Source organism: Ixodes scapularis, unplaced genomic scaffold (assembly GCF_016920785.2).
Source record: "Ixodes scapularis isolate PalLabHiFi unplaced genomic scaffold, ASM1692078v2 PGA_scaffold8__174_contigs__length_109621045, whole genome shotgun sequence".
Classification (NCBI taxonomy): domain Eukaryota; kingdom Metazoa; phylum Arthropoda; class Arachnida; order Ixodida; family Ixodidae; genus Ixodes; species Ixodes scapularis.
Window position 1 is genome coordinate 72,850,412 of NW_024609883.1, and position 17,095 is coordinate 72,867,506.

The following is a 17,095-nucleotide window of genomic DNA, read 5'->3' on the forward strand; positions in this document are numbered from 1 at the left end:
AATTGTTCTGGTGCTGCTTTAGTTCAGACAGCCAGCTGCTGTCAGGCTATATTTTATACTAATAGGAAACTGTCTTCAATATATGAAATGGCATGCAATATTTAAAAGAGAGAAATGAAACAACACGGAGAAATAAGGCAAATATGGCCGAAGCTATGAGGAACAATTGAATAAATAAAGCTAAGCTCAGCAGTAATTTAAAGTCCCGGCCAATCTGACTCACTAAATAACCAAACCGCCACAACACCATTTGTCAAATAGGATTGCATAGTTGTAAATAAAACTGGTTTGAACTAGTCACAATTAAAAGCCAACTGTATACAGAACAAAGTGGGGCCATTTGAAACACCCTTAGCCTCTTTATTTTTCTTATTTACGAATCTGATTTTTTTTTTTTATTGTTCATGTATTGAATTATTTTATTTACAAACACTATGGAATGTTAACATTTTAACGCATGCTTTAACTGAAAGTTGCAGCATACCTTAAGTCCTGAGTAGGGTCGCTTGCCAATGTCCATTCTTCGTTCGGTCGGCGACGTTAGGTGTCGCACCACAATGGTGTGCTTCACTTCGTGCCCGCTGCATGGAATGAAATTAATGGTATAGACCACGGGTGGCCAAACCGCGGCTCGCGAGCCGCATGCGGCTCTTTGCTGTTCCAAGTGCGGCTCGCGGATCCCTCGTAAGTGAACCCCCCACCCCTCCCCCCCCGCCCCTTTCCGCGTTTCCCCAGGATAAAAAAGAAGGGATTTCAGGCAGAATAAAGTATGGCTCGCGGTTTGGCAGCCTTGTACCCCCATACGTACTGTCTTACAGCCTTGTGCACTCATACATACAGTCAGAGTCCAAACAAAATTTTAATTTGCACCCCCCCCCCCCCCCCCCCCCCAACCCGCGGCTCTTGGAAGTTTTGTGGATTCGTTTGCGGCTCTTAGGCCGGGTCAGCCTGGCCACCCCTGGTATAGACGATTACAAGCAGGGCATCTGGCTGCCGCCCACCACGTTTCTGCACGTGCAAGCAAGCACACGTGATTGCAAGCCTGTCAAGGCCACATTCAAGCGCATGCTTGGTGCGCTGGTACCCATGGGGCACCTGTCGGGATGCTAAGTTTGCAATCGTCTATAGTTGGCAAGGGGCTGCCTGTGGCGTCTTAAAACAGAACGGACATAGTGGTAACCCTGGAGCAAAGGGAAGGTGGGGTAAACAAAGACAAAACTCTAATCAATAGCTAAATTTTTATTACACCTAGACACCCTTAAATAGACCCACGACCAGAAGTACACATTTAAACTTCACAGAACAAAAGAATCTTGCTGCCGTTTCCCCTTCCTTATGTGTCCGGTAGTCATGGCTGTGGCTGCATTTTTGTTTAGATGGTGGGTTTCGTCTTTGTGCTGGCGTCCTTGCTTGTCATTGTTTTTTAAAGCGAAAGCATTAACTGTCCCATGGAGCGAGCAGACGTCATCAGTTTGAAGCGCGAAAACGGCACCTAGTTTCCGCGATCGCCTTCAATTCCATTGGCTGGCGCACGTCGACGAGGCTCCCATTGGCCACTGCGCTCATCAGTTTCCACGACCGCTCACCCCATGGCGCTGCGTGTCCATCAACGCGCCGTTAACACGGAGCATCCAAGGTCAACAGGGGAGCACGTGCGCTGACCGGCGACGAAAAGTATGCAGCAGACGAAAAAGGGAGCGGACGAGTGGCTTGCATGCTTTCGCATTCACGACTCACAAGAAGTGCTTAGGTGTACTTCGAGCTTTTTTGTTTCTAGAGTTGTTTGAAGATTCTTTTGTGGTGTTAACTTTAGGTGTGTACAGTTCCCACCAATATAGAAGACCCACTTGGAGAGCACAGTTGATGGAGACAGTGACTAGTAGGGCTGCGGAGTGTGCTGTGGGCTGTCCCGCATCGCACCAACGCGGTCAAATTGAATCGGTGCACAGTGAAAAACCGCCTCCCTTTCCCTCGCAGCGACGTAAAATTGCTCAAAGAGTGAGCAGCGTGTCTCCCCAATTGTATCAACCATGTGCTTCCAAGTGGGTCTTTCATATTGATGGAGACTTACCTCTGCTGATTGTGCGCCTATTTAAGGACGTCACGGTGTAATACAACTTCAGCTCTGTTGGAGTTTTGTGTTTGTCCATCGCTTCTTCCCCTCGCTCCAATGCAAGCTCGCCGGCCCTCTCCCCTTAGTTTCAGGAAGAACTGAATTTTACACAGGTTGGCATATTGAACATTCTTAAGGGGAGACACTGCCCAGAAAAAGAAATTTCTGCGAAAAAAGTTGATTTTTGAAAACTGACATATTCACATCCACCAACATCTAGAGAGTATTCCCAAAAAGTTTAATTAATTTGCACTGTATAGTTAATTTTTTATAAATTATTTTCTGTCCACCAAAGCTATAGAAAAGGTAGGGTTTGGAGCACTTTGAATGCATTTTTCTCCGTTCCACTTTTTGGTATAAATTCCATTTTAGTCAATCTATCGTTTGATAATGGCAAAACCGAGAAAGCTCATTCTTCCCTTTTCCTGATTGAAATTGAATAAGGAGTGCGGCTATGGAACTTTCTTGTCACTTTACGGATGTCTTTTGTAAAAAATGTTGACATTTTGTCAAAGGCACAGAAGACCAAAAAGTTGACCAATTTTGCAGAAGAGAAAATTTATAGAAATAAATTACTTTAAAAAAAAAACGTTCCATAGCCGCACCCTCTAGGCATTCTGCTACATATCTAGCAAATAAAAACCTTGAATATCGCAATAGTTTTCTGGCGATAGATTAACTAAACAATGTACGCGTGTTGCTGATAGAAGCTACTCTTATTTCCTTTTCATTTAACTGACAGACCTGAAATTTTGTTACACACCCTCCAGCATGAGCACCAGCCTACCCTGTAAATTTCATTAAGTTTAAGACAAGGGTTCAGAAGTTGACCTCCCTAGGGGGTGTGTCCCCTTAAAGGGAAAGCTTGCGGTGGTTCACTCCATAAATGCCTACGGACAGCTTAAGAACAACAGCAAGCTGAACAGAAGCACAGGATTAGTGCTTAAAGACTTCCAAGCATTAAAGAGCTTGGCATAGGTGCTTGCTCTAGGCACTCGATGAAGTTCAGTTTTGCATTTTTACATAAATTCTAGAAGTTCTATCGTTAAACATGTATGTCGTCAATCTGGATGTATACTTCTCGTGTTTAGAACTGAACTGCAAAAAAAAGCTACATGCTTCTCTTCCAATAACCTTCAATCACCGTTTTCTACTTTTCTTTTTTTTAACCGCACGGTGTTGCCTACGGCGACGCCTTCGCTGTTTAAACTAGCTACCTCTATGGGCAGCAGACGGAAGTCGACTTACAGACGGCGCAATATGTAGCAAACGTCAACAGCAGTTCTCTTTTTGCTTTAAATTATTTTTACAAAGCAGTACTGCTTTGTGTATTGTTAGCGCACAGGCTACTATAGTCTCCTTTGCTGTCCAAGTCTGCTACAACATAAAAAATGCAGGGCAAGATCCTCCCACAAAGCCTTCCACTCTTTTAGCAAAGTAAATGCTGGAGAGGAGCCAAGTGGAGAGAAGGAAATTACTAAACAAGGTGAGCAGAGAACTTTGTTGGAGTGACTTATGTTTTTTAACCTGAAACTAACTATAGTCCATCCAAGTAGAGCATGAACAGACTGTACTACACGGCGAAGATATGTTATTTTGAAAGCAATTCATCATTATACTGCTGAGTGATGTTCTATGTATAAGGTACATTGGGAATGTGTGATTTATGGCTCGATGCTTAGCTTCACTTACAGCTCTTTGGCCTTTGCTACAGCTTGGTCCACAATTTCCTTGAGGTTGACCAGCTTGTTGCCTCTCCAGACACCGTCTATATTTGAAGGAAACAGTGATTGTCAATGACTCGGAGAGAGCTGTGAGTTCTGACCAAAACGTCAAAAATCAATTCCAAGAAAAAATTTTAGAAGTTGAGGCAAATGAGCTTTTGTGTTTGACTGTGCCCTTCATTAGTTCAGTCATTCTCGAACATCCGTCATAAAGGTTTAATAGACATGTTAAAATATTAGGAAGTTTTGGCTGCCGACATAATTCATTTGATCTCAGAATCGACTAGCATTTTTCAGTGCATAACAGTGCACTTCCCACGTGGCTCACATGCACTGCAGTGAAGCGACACTCGCGTTATTGTTGTCATGAATGTTACTTTCTCTTGGTACTGAAAGGACAATATCTTTTCTAGCTTGTTGGTTGACTACATTTTGTTATGACAGATTTTAGATCTATGTATCTTTAGAATTTAAATAAGGTATTATGGCTTTTTTCTAGGTCTGTCAGAGATTCCCTTGAACAACAAACCAAAAGGTATAGTGTGTGCCCGAAATTTACAAATAGTCTTGATAAACCAGGGGTGGGCGCCTGGTTAGGTTCAAGAGCAAAAATAAAGATGGGACATGAAAGGAACAATTGAAAACAAGTGTGTCGGTGAATAGATACGAATACATGAAAGGATAAAACATAAAGGACGGGGACAAAAACAGAACTACTTTGAAGAAGTTCTGTTTCCATCCCCGTCCTTTATATTTTTTTCCTTTCATGTATTCGTGACATGAAAGGGTGGGCTTTACTGCTTTGCTCCGGAGTGCTTAAAGAGGCGGCTGACCAGGAGGGGCGTCTCGGTGAGCTAAATGTGCGTTCCCTAGATCCTTTGCTTTGTTGTCAAACATTGTGAAAGTAGCAGTGCGCACTTATTGTGACATAGGGCACATGCTCAGTATTTCATGGTATTGTAATTTGGTCGCATACACTTTCTTTAAATAAGTTAAAAGGCAAATGCTGGTTTCATTCTACAATCTTGTTTTTGTGAAAAACAAATTTAAGAGCATCACAGAATTATAAATCTTGTATTTTAGTCTAAGGAAAACATAATTTTAAGAGTGTTACATTTCTCAGGAATCATTCAATTAAATTTCCTATATTTTAGTGGTTTACTCGGTTTATATGCAACTTTAAAAATCACTACTTGCATACATGTGAAGTTTGAAGCTAACCAAATGACTATGCTGTAAGGCAAAAGAAGGAGAAGAGATGTATAAAAAAAACAAGAATACTAAAAAAAAGCTTTTTTTTTTTCATGATTGACATTGCAACATACCAAGCAGTATAAATACGTAAAATAACCAAATCAAGTTTACCATATTTAATGTCTTTTATGAGGAAAGATAAATTAAAATATTTGCTACATTATTTATTTATATAAAATAGGATGAAAAGAAGGCTGCATCAAATTAAAATTTAAAAAAAATTGTGAACTCAACTTGGGAATGCGAGTAAATGACCAAACAAATTCCTCCTAAATTGACAGTTTCTTTGACATCAAAAGGTACAAGCTCACCTGCAGTTACAACCATTTTGCACTTGGCATCTTTCATACGCTCAGCAAGGGAATCCTTGGAGAATCCTGCAAACTGTAGGATGAAATCACACTCAGAACTTGACACCAATGTTTCGACTTTACCATCTGTTGTGCAAACACTCTGCTTGAAACCCTCTATCCTGCAAAAATTTGGCTTACACGCTATATGCTACTAAAATTCTGCTGCACACTTATCCTAAACAAATTCCACTTACACCCTATATATGTTACCAAACATTTTACGCCCTTTATATTACAGTTCTTATGCCCCATGCAGTGTAAAATTTCTGCTGCTACCCTCTATATCTTAAAAATATTCTGCCATCACCCTCCTTTACACTGGAATACTTCTGCTTACACCGTCTAAGCAACAAATGTTTTGACACCACCTTCTATCCTAGAAAACATATTCCACCATATCCTCTTTCCTGAAAAAAAGAATGCTGCTTGCACCGTCTATAGCATGAAAGGTCTGCTATCACCCCATATGCTAACAGAATTCTGCTTACACCTCTATGCTACAAAACTTCTTACACCTTCTATAGTGCAAAACTTCTATGGCACAAAAATTCAGCAGCCTAGTTTCCTATAAAGTATCATAAAAACACGAATTCCACAAATTGTGATCGCAGAGTGTAAGAAAAGCCTCGCTTACGACGATCGAATGTACAATTCCAAGACGCGTGCACGCCAACATGGCGACGACAAGCTCCGGAATCATGGGCATGTAAAGTGCTACTGTGTCCTCTCTCTTCAAGCCTGAAAAGACAATAAATTATGTTTATCAGTTGGTCATCTACTCTACGGTATCTGGGGAAGTCCCAACTTGCAGACCGGGCGGACCCGTGAAACTGTAAATATGTGACCTTCATCAATGCCCGATTCGCTGACAGCAAAGAGACCCCTGTTACAGCTACTTTTTTGGGCCGACCACGTGACATACCGTCATATCCCGTGAGATGGCCCACCAGAACTGTGGAGCAAATTGGGTGGGAATAAGGAGTAAGCTAACTTTCGGTGTGCAACCAAGAAAAGATGAGAAAATGCTATTTTTAGGTTGTGTGTCCCCGGCAAACTCGTTATTGCTGCAAAGTGCAATGAACCAAAGATCTTCCCCGCACTTCCCCGTCAGCAAAGTTCACTTATATTCCGCCATAGATAACTAGCCGCATCTATGTCAAAGCCATCAGTGATTTTAACACTATGATTACTAGAAGTAAGCTATCTTTCAGTCTTTAAAAAATAGCAAATCGAGCCAGAAATGCACGTGGGTTATCTTTCGGGCATGGGGCATCTCTCGGGATGTCGCGGTAAGCATATTTTTGCCGGTACACTTGCGCCATCTATTAGATAGCACTGGAACCCTACTTTCGTTTCCATGAAACATAAATCAATGGGACAAAAAATTAATGATTACACTAGTAATTTAAGAACTCGGCATTTGGTTGGGGAAGAAAAGGTTCACGATCAGCTAAGAATTAGTTCTAGGAGTTATATCACGTTTGACCAAGCATTTCAAAAAGCCCCATTGCTTGATACATCTTTAGTTACTTAGGCTTCAAGGCTCGAATTTGCTTCTGTGATTTGGAATTCAGTATTTAACTCAGGCCTTGATCATGAAATGTGTGCAAAAAAGATTTCTTTGAATTGTTTATGATAGATGGATTGGACAATGCATGTAATATGACTATGAATGCTAGATTTTCACTGAAGCTTCTAGCCCACAGAACTGTCCATGACTTGGTATTCCTACATAAGAGCATTAATGGTGTCATTGAATGGTGTCATTGATTCTTCAAGACTTATTAGTAAAATCCATTTTCATGTTCCTTTCCGCACTACAAAACAGTCCACCTGTTTTGATATTTGTTCACCATGCAGCGTGTCACCTCTTTCTTGTTTACAGACATCATACAACAGGCTGTTCCACTTCAAGTTGACATCACCACACCCCTTTCTACATATTGCTGTCAGTGCGACAAACTTTTGGCCACCTCATAGTGAGTCAGTGTATATCAATATTTATCTTTAATATGAGTAGGATTATTGTTCAAGGGTTTCCATTTGTACGAGTTGGTGCACCTAACAGAAGGCCACCTGGCCGTTTTGAGGCACCCAAAATATAAAGATTATTATTAAGAGTCTGTTGACACAATTTCAGCTTCCAAGCTCTCCGAGAAAAAAAGCGCAAGTATGTACACCTAGAATGTACTTCGAATACTTTACAGGTGCAATTAAAATGTGCTGTAATTTACTACTCATACAAAGTATATAGGCTTATGAGAAATCAACGTTTAAACAGCCAGATTGTGACGTAGTGTGTATCACATAACTTTACACTCTATCACACCTTTGCACCAATAAACTCCAATAAAGCAATCAATCCATCCACTTTTCATTTTACATACCTTTGCTCTTCAGAACGTTGGCAAACTGGCAGACCTCGTCAAGAAGCTGCTGGTAAGTTATTGTCCGTGTGTCATCAGGATCATTTCCTTCCCTAATAAAAAAAAACATCAGTAGTTTGTTTGTTTGTTTGTTTTTTATAAATATTGCAATACAAGTAAATACAGTGATTCTTCATTTGACATTTTCCCAGAAAATAGTGATTTACGAAGTATTTAAAACACTCGCACGCTTTTTCCCATCACTCCAAAAACTCAAGAATTTATAAAGGAAACTTGCATCTACTTGTTTTCAGAACTTCAGTTTACATATGCCTAAATTCATATTCTATATATCCAAGTAAGGCATGCCTTGTATTAGTATTACTTCTGTATCATTTGTGCTTGTTGATTCACTTAGTTGGTTTTAGATTTGTACATAAAAGAAGTTATTGAAACCAGAGTTGTTTTTCTGTTGTTTTTTTTATTGTAATTCTTATATATATATATATAGAGAGAGAGAGAGAGAAATGTGCATTATTCTTTTGCTCAGGCAGTCATTTGTGGTTTGAAAACAAATATTGTCACCCTGGATCATTGAACCATAGCACTGAACGAAGGCTTACTCGTACATGCACACGGCAGGAAAGCGCCTCCTCGCATCAAGAGTCGACGAAATTACCCCACATGCTACTCGCTGATTGGTTCGTGAAGTATGACGTCAGAGAATATAAGGCTGCCCAGGTTTCGGTTTTGATTTGCGTTCTGGGTCACCGCCGAATCAGTTTTTCCGAAGGTCATATATTGTTGCTTATTAATTTATTCTTAAAAAACGCGTATCGTTTAAATCCCATCAGACTGACGTAAAAACTAAAATCAATCAACTTTTTTTTTTTTTTTTTTACAATAAAAAGAAAAATCTGCCACGTTGCATGATAGCGAACCCCATTTTGTTGTGGTAGTCCTCTGCATGATGTCAAATGGGGTTTCCTGCTCACGCACGTAAATGCAACTTCCTCCATTCTGTATAATACAGTAATAACGCCGAGCGTGCACCTATCTCAGCATAAACTGTTCTCGTGAGGTTGACGTAAAGAAACCACTCAATCCAAAATAAAAAAAAATTGAGCCGTGTGCCGAGAAAAAAAAAGTACTCAAATATTAACGAGCAAGAGCCGAGTATACGATTAAAATACCAAATGAATCGATGCACTGTGACGCTAGATAGCCAGGAGAAAGAAAAACCATTCGACCAACACTGGACAATCGAAACCGAAACCATCCTTGGACGGAGATTCGATGACTCTTGGGAGGTTTCCGTTATTGCGATTTTCCGAGTGCTTCGCGTGCATACTTAATACACGACTCGAATGTTCGATGAAGGCTATGCCTGACCAAATGACCGTCAAAAATTCCAGTTCTCACGTTTTCGGCGCCATTCAGGCACGTAGTAGCTTTTTACGGGCCGTCTAAATGAAATTGTCCGAACTTTTGACGAAAGACTAGCATATACTGGTAAACGTACACTAAACAAAGTGCACCGAGCTGACAAAAAAAAAAAAAAAAAAGTTTATTCGACGTTTCGCTTTTTATGCGGGAGGGATATCATCGGCTTGTGCATGCGGAGCAAATGCGTGCGCGATCTATCATAACACATCTCCCAGCTTCTGAAATATTTTCGCATAGACACACACAGAAAAATATACACATAAAAAAAAAGGCACCGACTTACCAATGGTACGCGGCGGTGCTGCCCAGACCCCTCTCGACATTTCTGTCGAGTAGGTTGTACGAGATGTTCGTCTTGGCTCCCTCCAGCCACCTAATGTAGACGGGTCCCTTGCGCACGTCGATGTTATAATCCACGAACTTGCCCTTGGGGCCCTGCTTCCAGTAAAAATCCTCGGCAATGTCCTTCCAGAACCCTTCGGGGTCCCGCAGAGATCTCTCATACATCTCTCGGTATTGGGCCATGCTCTTGACGTACGCGACGTCTCGAACCCTACTCGGCGGATTGAATAGGACATTGCTTTCGGATGGAGGCGAAACCTCTGCAGTGCCGGAGTCGTTCCTGTCGGTTTGGCCGTTCGTCGCACGCTCGTTGGTCATGGTTGCTCGCTGCTTCGGTGACGATCACGTTGTCTAGGTAGAGTCCGTATTCGAAAATGATGAGGGATGTTGACGTCTACACCGCCGCGACCTCGGAGAATATCCTGTGGTGTGCACGGCACGGCGCGGCGCGGCCAGCACGGAATCGATGCAGACGATGCGGTAGACGCACTGCTTTTGACCTTTTTTTTTCTACGTGACGTCGTCTGCTTCCTTTTATACCAAGGCGCCGTGGGGCTTCCTTGCGGCGGCGACGTGAAGCTCGTGAATCGATAAATAGGTTAAAACTCGTTTCATTTTTTTTTTTTTTTTTTTTTTTTGCGTATTGGTTGAGGGAGTTTACAAAGCTTTGTGCAGAGCTGATTTAATTATTAGTCGGTGTTTCAGCGGTATCACCTGGTATGCAAAGCGCAAGTTCATCTGCTTCTTCAAGTGTTGCGAATGGTTGATCGGAAAAAAAAAAAAAAGAATAGTGGGTAGACCTCATGGCATCTAGCATTGAGGTCTACCCACTACCCTTTCAATCAAAGCCAATCAGAGCTCGGCGTCGTTCTGACGTCACCGCAACTCCTGCGCGTGAAGCAGACGATTTTTCCTCCGCTTTATCTCTCAACTGTTGTTGTTGTTGTTGTTGTTGTTGTTGTTGCTGCTGTTGTTGTTGTTGTTGTTGTTGTTGTTGTTGTTGTTTTGCTTAGTTTGTGTTGGTGAGCTTTTGTACTTAACATTGTTTGCGGCATAGAGTTATTATAATGTATTGCGGGGTGATTTAGATCGGCGAATGTGACTACTATATTTGGTGTTTGTTGTGGATTTTCGTCGTTATAACACGAGGTTTGGATGGCTGCCTTCAAATGATTTCGGAAGATTCGCGCCATTGTAATGTGAGTTTTCTAGTTTTGTAAAGTATTTTTTGTTACTGTTCTCTTAATATAAATCTTCATGGGCTATTCGCATTCTACTGCTGCTAAGCGTTTAGTAAGTATTCTACCGATTTGCAAGAAAAAAAAATGCTTCGAGAAGTTACCTCTTTCGCAAACAAATTACGATGAGCATATATGTGTACAGCTTTGATTGTGTATCTACTGCACAGTTGTGATGCGCTCTTTTATTCTCTGTTTATTTATTTATTTCAGATTTATTTATTTAAAATGGCTCGGAGGCATATTTGGCATTACGTGAGGAAGAACCTTACATCTTGACAAGAAATGTGAACATAAATGGAGATGGAACCAATAAACGTGTGCGAAAAATAGATTGAAGAGCACGCACTGCACAACTTATCGACAGGAATAAAAATGATGAATATACTAAATAGAGTGAGAACTTTTGCAACAAATACAGGTATCGCGCCTGCAAGTATACATAAAAATATATTGATATCTCAAACATTCCTAAACAGAACCTGACATATTCTGTTCATTAAACAAAACGAAAAAGACACGTCATTTTGAATTATGCTCAAAATATGATTGCTAAGTCTGGGGCGAAAATATACGGGATCTGAAATGGAAGAAACAACGGCTTCGGGAAGATATCTTTCCAGGGTTTGATGGCGCGCGACATGGAAGGAATCATTAATTGCTAATGTTAACACGAACGCCAAGCTCTTTGTGTTAAAGTTACGCGATTCTCTAGTAAGGGGCTCTCGAAACGTGAGAAGCCTGTTCGAGTGGAGCTGTTGCATAATCCGTGATTTGTGTAGCAACTGAACCATTTCAGGTTTTTCGACAGGTTACAATATCTATGAGGAAGAGCACATCGTAAACTCCATACACATTCCAACAGGTTGATTACGAAAGACACTAGTTTATGTGTGTCTATGTGTGTGTGCGTCTGTGTGTGCATGTGGGGGGTTAAATGTGTGTGTGGCTACACAAAAAAAAAAAAAATCCAAGAAATTGGGAATTCTTTTTTTCGTCATGGAATGGTGTGTAACGCAAGCCCAAAGCAAGTTTGCACCATGTGGCTTTCTAGAGAAGAAACATAGCCCCGGTAAATTTACCCGGAAATCATATTTGTGTTTAACTCTGCCCTAATTTGGAAACTCAGTTGATGAATAAGTTTAAAACACGCTACACACTTAACTTTTTTACACCCTTTAAGGGTGCTACAGCACCCTTTAGGGGTGCTGCAGGGGGTTTGCACCCTTCACTTAGCCGTCCAGCACCCTTTTTCTTGCAGGGTTAGCACCCCTCACGACGAGCGCGAGGGTGTATGAGCGCGAGCACCCTTCCGATTCATTGTGAGGGGTGCTAAGAGTTGGAAGGGTGTTGGAAGGGTGCTCAGTTATTCGGTCAAGGGTGTTCTTTATATTTAACAGCATAATTTAGAAAAAGAAGGAAGCGATAGATATCTGTATGTCGTCTTCAGTTTATATAACTGGACTCAGCGTACATTAGATGAATTAATGAACCACAGTATATTTTTCTATTAATTTTGTTTTTATTTATGACTAATCAACCAAAATCTGTTACTCCGAAAATCCGATTGGCATCTGTTTCAAATTACGACCAGCAAAAATAAAGCTCAATCAATCAATCAATCAACTAATATTTACTGCAGAGTTAAGGAAGAACCACTGGACTTCACGCTGGCATAGTTCAATAATAACAATAAAAATAAAATCATTTATTGTTTTTTGCAGTGCCCAGGGACATCCAATAGACCGATCCCACAGCAAGTTTGAGTACGCCACCGCTGCCGACATGCATCGTGGGAGCTGTAGTCTTTCCGCACACGCGACAACTCTGCTAGAGGTCTGCGCGAGCAGACAGAGCGAGCAGAGCACGAGGCGGCATGAGCTATCTCGTGAATTGGCGTCTGCCTCCTACGAACTACAGCTATGGCAGAGTCACGCATGCGTGGAACGCTTGGTGAGATCGGTCTATTGGTCTTCTTGCTAGCGTAGTTCAATAGAACGCATAAACAGATATGCTTGCGCGCGCGCACACACACATACACGCGCGCACGCAAGTATGTAGACGCACAAACGCACGCAGACGCAGACGCACGCACAAACAACCACGCGGACGTATCCACACGCGCACACGAACACGGGCGCATGCACGCACACACGCACACACGCACGCACGGAAATGCATACGACAAACGAAACGTGCTTGAGCTATAGTTTCGGTTTCGTGTTGAAAAAGAAAACCTAAAGTTTAGATAACACCTAAGATATACAAAATTTTTGTTAACTTTTTACAACATTATAGTGACACTATTAATAGTGATATAATAGTTATTTGCTTAGTTTCGTTTTCAAGAAAAAGAAGAGCCTTTTGAAGACTGCGCAAGGACCATCGCTATTGCACTCAGCTGCCGTTGACCGTTCTGGGCTACGGAAGCTTCGCGGATCGCTTCCTTTTTACGTTTTAGCCGTTTTCGCAGATATTTTAGATATCTTCCTTACGAATAACGTGTTCAAACATAGCAAGCGAGGACTGAGACCTGGGAGACGCTGCGTTACCAACGCAAGTTGCGGACAGTCCATCAACACTGCTGCAAACGCCGGTGAGCACTTCTGTTTCTGCGAACTGCGTCGCTATTTCAAACTCTCGTGTACCATGGGCTTGCTAAGCTATGCTTGATTCTAACGATGCTTCTGGCCGGTGTTATTTCGTTATTTGAAAAGAGCGTACGTTGTTCAAAACCTATGGCTTTCTGCGCAGGGTGAGAGAGATTCGTGTGCGGCGGAGCCGAGAGGCTGTTCTGGGCGCCGTTCTGGGCGCGGTTCTACGACGTTCGTCCGACGACGCTTTTGCGGAGCGTTCAAGTGCAGTCTGACGGCAGTCCAGGCAATCACAGGTCATGCTAGTCCTGCCGTGTGGTCTCAACAGCCGCTCGCCACCGATTCGTTTCGTAAAGCGGGAGCGAGAAAAAACGTTACAAGAGCGAGCAGCATGATTTCTTGCCTATGCTTATGCCTGTGCCGCAGAGACGCGCTGTCTCTTGGCGTATGCCGAAGCGGCACGCTTTCGAAGTTTACGATTGTGCGATGTAAATAAAGTGAGTTTGGACGTCGCGTTTTTACGGGGGCAGCGAAAGCCGCTACAAAAAGCAAGAGTATGAAAAAATGCGAAATGATCCTGAATATTCGATGGTGTTGAAAGACTACCAACGTACCGACCCGCCCAGTTATTCTTTCTGTAAAAAAATTATAGCCAATAGTAATAAATGAAATAAATACCAACTTTTAATTGGTTATAAATCATGTGTAATTCATGCAGTACAGCCTTCCCTGCTCTGTTGCTTTCATGATATCAGGTAATGTGTAAATGTATAGGATAGTTCACAGGAACAATTTATGCCCGACCCATTATATTGTATGTTTTCTCTAAATGCTTGAAGTTATATAAAAAATGGTCATCGTAAATTAAGCCGCACCACTGAATGTACAATAGCTTGTGACTTTTATGTATGTTCCCAGCAAAAGAAAAAGATGCATTCAAAAAGGGCCAATTATTGCGTTTCCTCTCTGTTAAAGCTTTTTTCAGGTACACTCAAAACGTGGGTGTCTACGTCTAAAAGAGTGGAATTGACATTTCCCGCAGGGCTGGCAGGCCTGACTCAGTTTGGCTGGCAGCTTGCAACCTATGGGAACCTGGAGAACTGCACCACAAGAGTGAGAGTGACGCCCACCCTGCACTTCCTATACGATGGCACCATAAGGAAGAGGGAGCTGCCCCCAAAGTGAATGCAATGGCAGGTGGGTCGTTACAGTGAACCCCCATACAGATGATACCAAACAGAAAATCATTAAAAATAAATTATTATTAGAAACAAAGAATGGGAGTCGCACAGACAAGGAGGAGGAGATGAACACAGTGCTGTGTCATGTCCATATGCTTTGTTCCCATATTCTTCACAATTTATTTTTAATAATTGCCTACCAACTGGTCCAATCATCAGCACTAGCCAACAAGAGTATGCTGCTATTTTTTACTCTGCATTAACACTGTGCTTACAGTTAAATCCTACAGTAATGAACAAACAAAAAAATGGGAGCAAGCCAGGCACGTAACCAAAATCTTGATTCGGCGGCACCCATGACAAAATGCTGTATGAGGGGGATGGGGTAGAAGAGGCCCCAGCAAAATGGAAGACTTTGGGGAGGGGGGGGGGGGGGGGAGCGGAGAGGGTATGGGCTTTCGTTATCTTTTGAGTAGGACAGGCGCTGGCAATGCCTCTGTGCCACTGGGAAAGCTGGAGTTCATATCCTTCAAATTAATTGGATCCAAAAAGCTGTATTATGTATTAGCGGCTGAGAAACTGCCCTGGAGGAATGCAGGCAGAGGATAACAAAATTGAATGCACACACGACAGAACAATAATACAGAAAAACAAGACCAAAAGAATAATCTACTACCGATGGAGTTGCCATGCAGTTGCTTTCATTTTGTGCGTTGTGACGTCGTTGGGCTCCCTGAAGCAATTAGCTAGACATGTCAGTTTGTACTGGGCAAAAGACGATGAAGGAGCATTTTTTTTGTAGCTATTTATGACCTTCCATTTCAGCATCTTCAGATAAAAGGAATCCCTTGAACCCCTGTATTGGTGGTTTGGGCAACCTAGGCAATAAGGAGAGAATTATGTTGCTAGTGCATTATGTTTTAATTGAACAAGGCAGAACCAGCTTGTGCTGCAGTGGCGTCACATAATGCCGAATGCACGTGACTTGCGACGCATTGGCGATGCCTCATGAAGCAACTACGATGGGTCAGACCCACTATGTCTGTTTTAAAGCAAAATGAATATTATAATCAGGGAGCTGCACCAGTTATTTATTAAGGTACTTTTTATTTAATATTGCAGATAAACAAGGAACATCTGAAGTTATAATTATAAAGTATGGAATCATTAAGCAACGAAAACATCAAATCATCAACACACCCCGCCATGAAGCGGTGGAACAGGGGGCGCACCACAGTAGCTCTCAGCAGTAAAGGCGCACTTGAGCAGTTGTCACAGCTGTGCAGTGGCTGCGATTACGCTTGTGTGATCGCAGGAAACTGCTTAGAACCAAGCTCCTTAATTTTGTGCAACAGGTGGTTATGGGACTAATGCAACAAATGCTCGCCAATCTGTGCCTTCGACTCGCCGGGCGCTGTAAGTAGGCATGCTCGGAACATTAGCGTGGTCTTGGTCGTCTTCTGCTGCCCCTGATATCGGCTGGAGCCAAGAGTCTTTGCCAGTGCGCTTTAGACGCTTAGAAGAAGTATGCTTGTACAGCACTGCATCCAGCTCCACACTCCTTTTAGTAGCCGAAGCTCCAACTTCGATGGACCTTGCAAATCATGTAGGGAAAGCGCCGTGGAAGGCGAGCCCTCCACGGTGCCAAGGGCATAAAAACTGTAGAGAATTTCTACTAACCTTATACTGGAACGGTGCTACTATTTTTCAGACATCTTGGCAGTAGCGGCTACGATGATCGTGGTTTACAATGTCAAGGAAACCATGGCACTGTCACATCTGTTTGTTGGAGAGGAGGTAAGCTCTCAACTATCCTTTCTAGCATAGGTTGCAAAATGTAACCTAGCGCTTTTATGAACTCCCTTGCGCACAATCTTTCTAAGCAAATGTTTAGGCAACATTGGGGCACGTATGCAATTGTGAATGTATCCATCTTATTAAAGTTTTCCATTTTCTTTTTTTTTAATGGCAGCCAAGCATGCAGTACATTACAAACTAGCACCTTTCTTGCACAACAGATAGAGCCATGTTCCATGCTTGTACCTAGTTTAGCCTTCATCTAGATCATAGTTTAGCAAAGTTATGCAGTTGGAGGTGATGTTTAGAAGTCGCATGGTCTCAGGGGAGCCAATACGATGCTGATGGCACTGCTTCACATATTTGACTGCAACTTTGACAAACAAGCTTTCTAATCACTGCACGGCACACTCTTCTAGAAAGGTACAAAAGATCCAGTGGCTGTCTTTCCTGACACACTGATGGTTGGAAATATCATGGCCAAAAGTAGTTTCCACAAGATTTCTAACCATCTAAAGCAAAATATTTTGGCCAATATGTACATGGGAGGTGAAGTAATTGCAGATCAGGAGATCACACAAGGAAAATGTGGGCTCCTGTTGACTGATTCTGGCTTTTTTGCAATGAGCAAGCCAAAGCAACGTTTACGTCTCTATGTGGAACCAGACTTCTGGCTAGCATTGCCGA

General features: G+C 42.2%; 1 protein-coding gene across 1 annotated transcript in view; it reads right to left on the minus strand.

Moving 5' to 3' along the window:
• LOC8027875 (acetyl-coenzyme A synthetase, cytoplasmic) overlaps positions 1 to 10,107 on the minus strand; it is a 30,294-nt gene extending 20,187 nt beyond the window's left edge. Inside the window, exons 1-6 of the mRNA XM_029984194.4 lie at positions 9,540 to 10,107; positions 7,832 to 7,923; positions 6,079 to 6,182; positions 5,403 to 5,475; positions 3,806 to 3,881; positions 485 to 581 (exon numbers count right to left, since the gene is read on the minus strand). Coding sequence (XP_029840054.3) covers positions 485 to 581; positions 3,806 to 3,881; positions 5,403 to 5,475; positions 6,079 to 6,182; positions 7,832 to 7,923; positions 9,540 to 9,916 — 819 coding nt within the window. The 5' untranslated portion in view covers positions 9,917 to 10,107. The remainder of the gene's footprint in view (positions 1 to 484; positions 582 to 3,805; positions 3,882 to 5,402; positions 5,476 to 6,078; positions 6,183 to 7,831; positions 7,924 to 9,539) is intronic.
• Between the last annotated feature and the right edge of the window lie 6,988 nt (positions 10,108 to 17,095).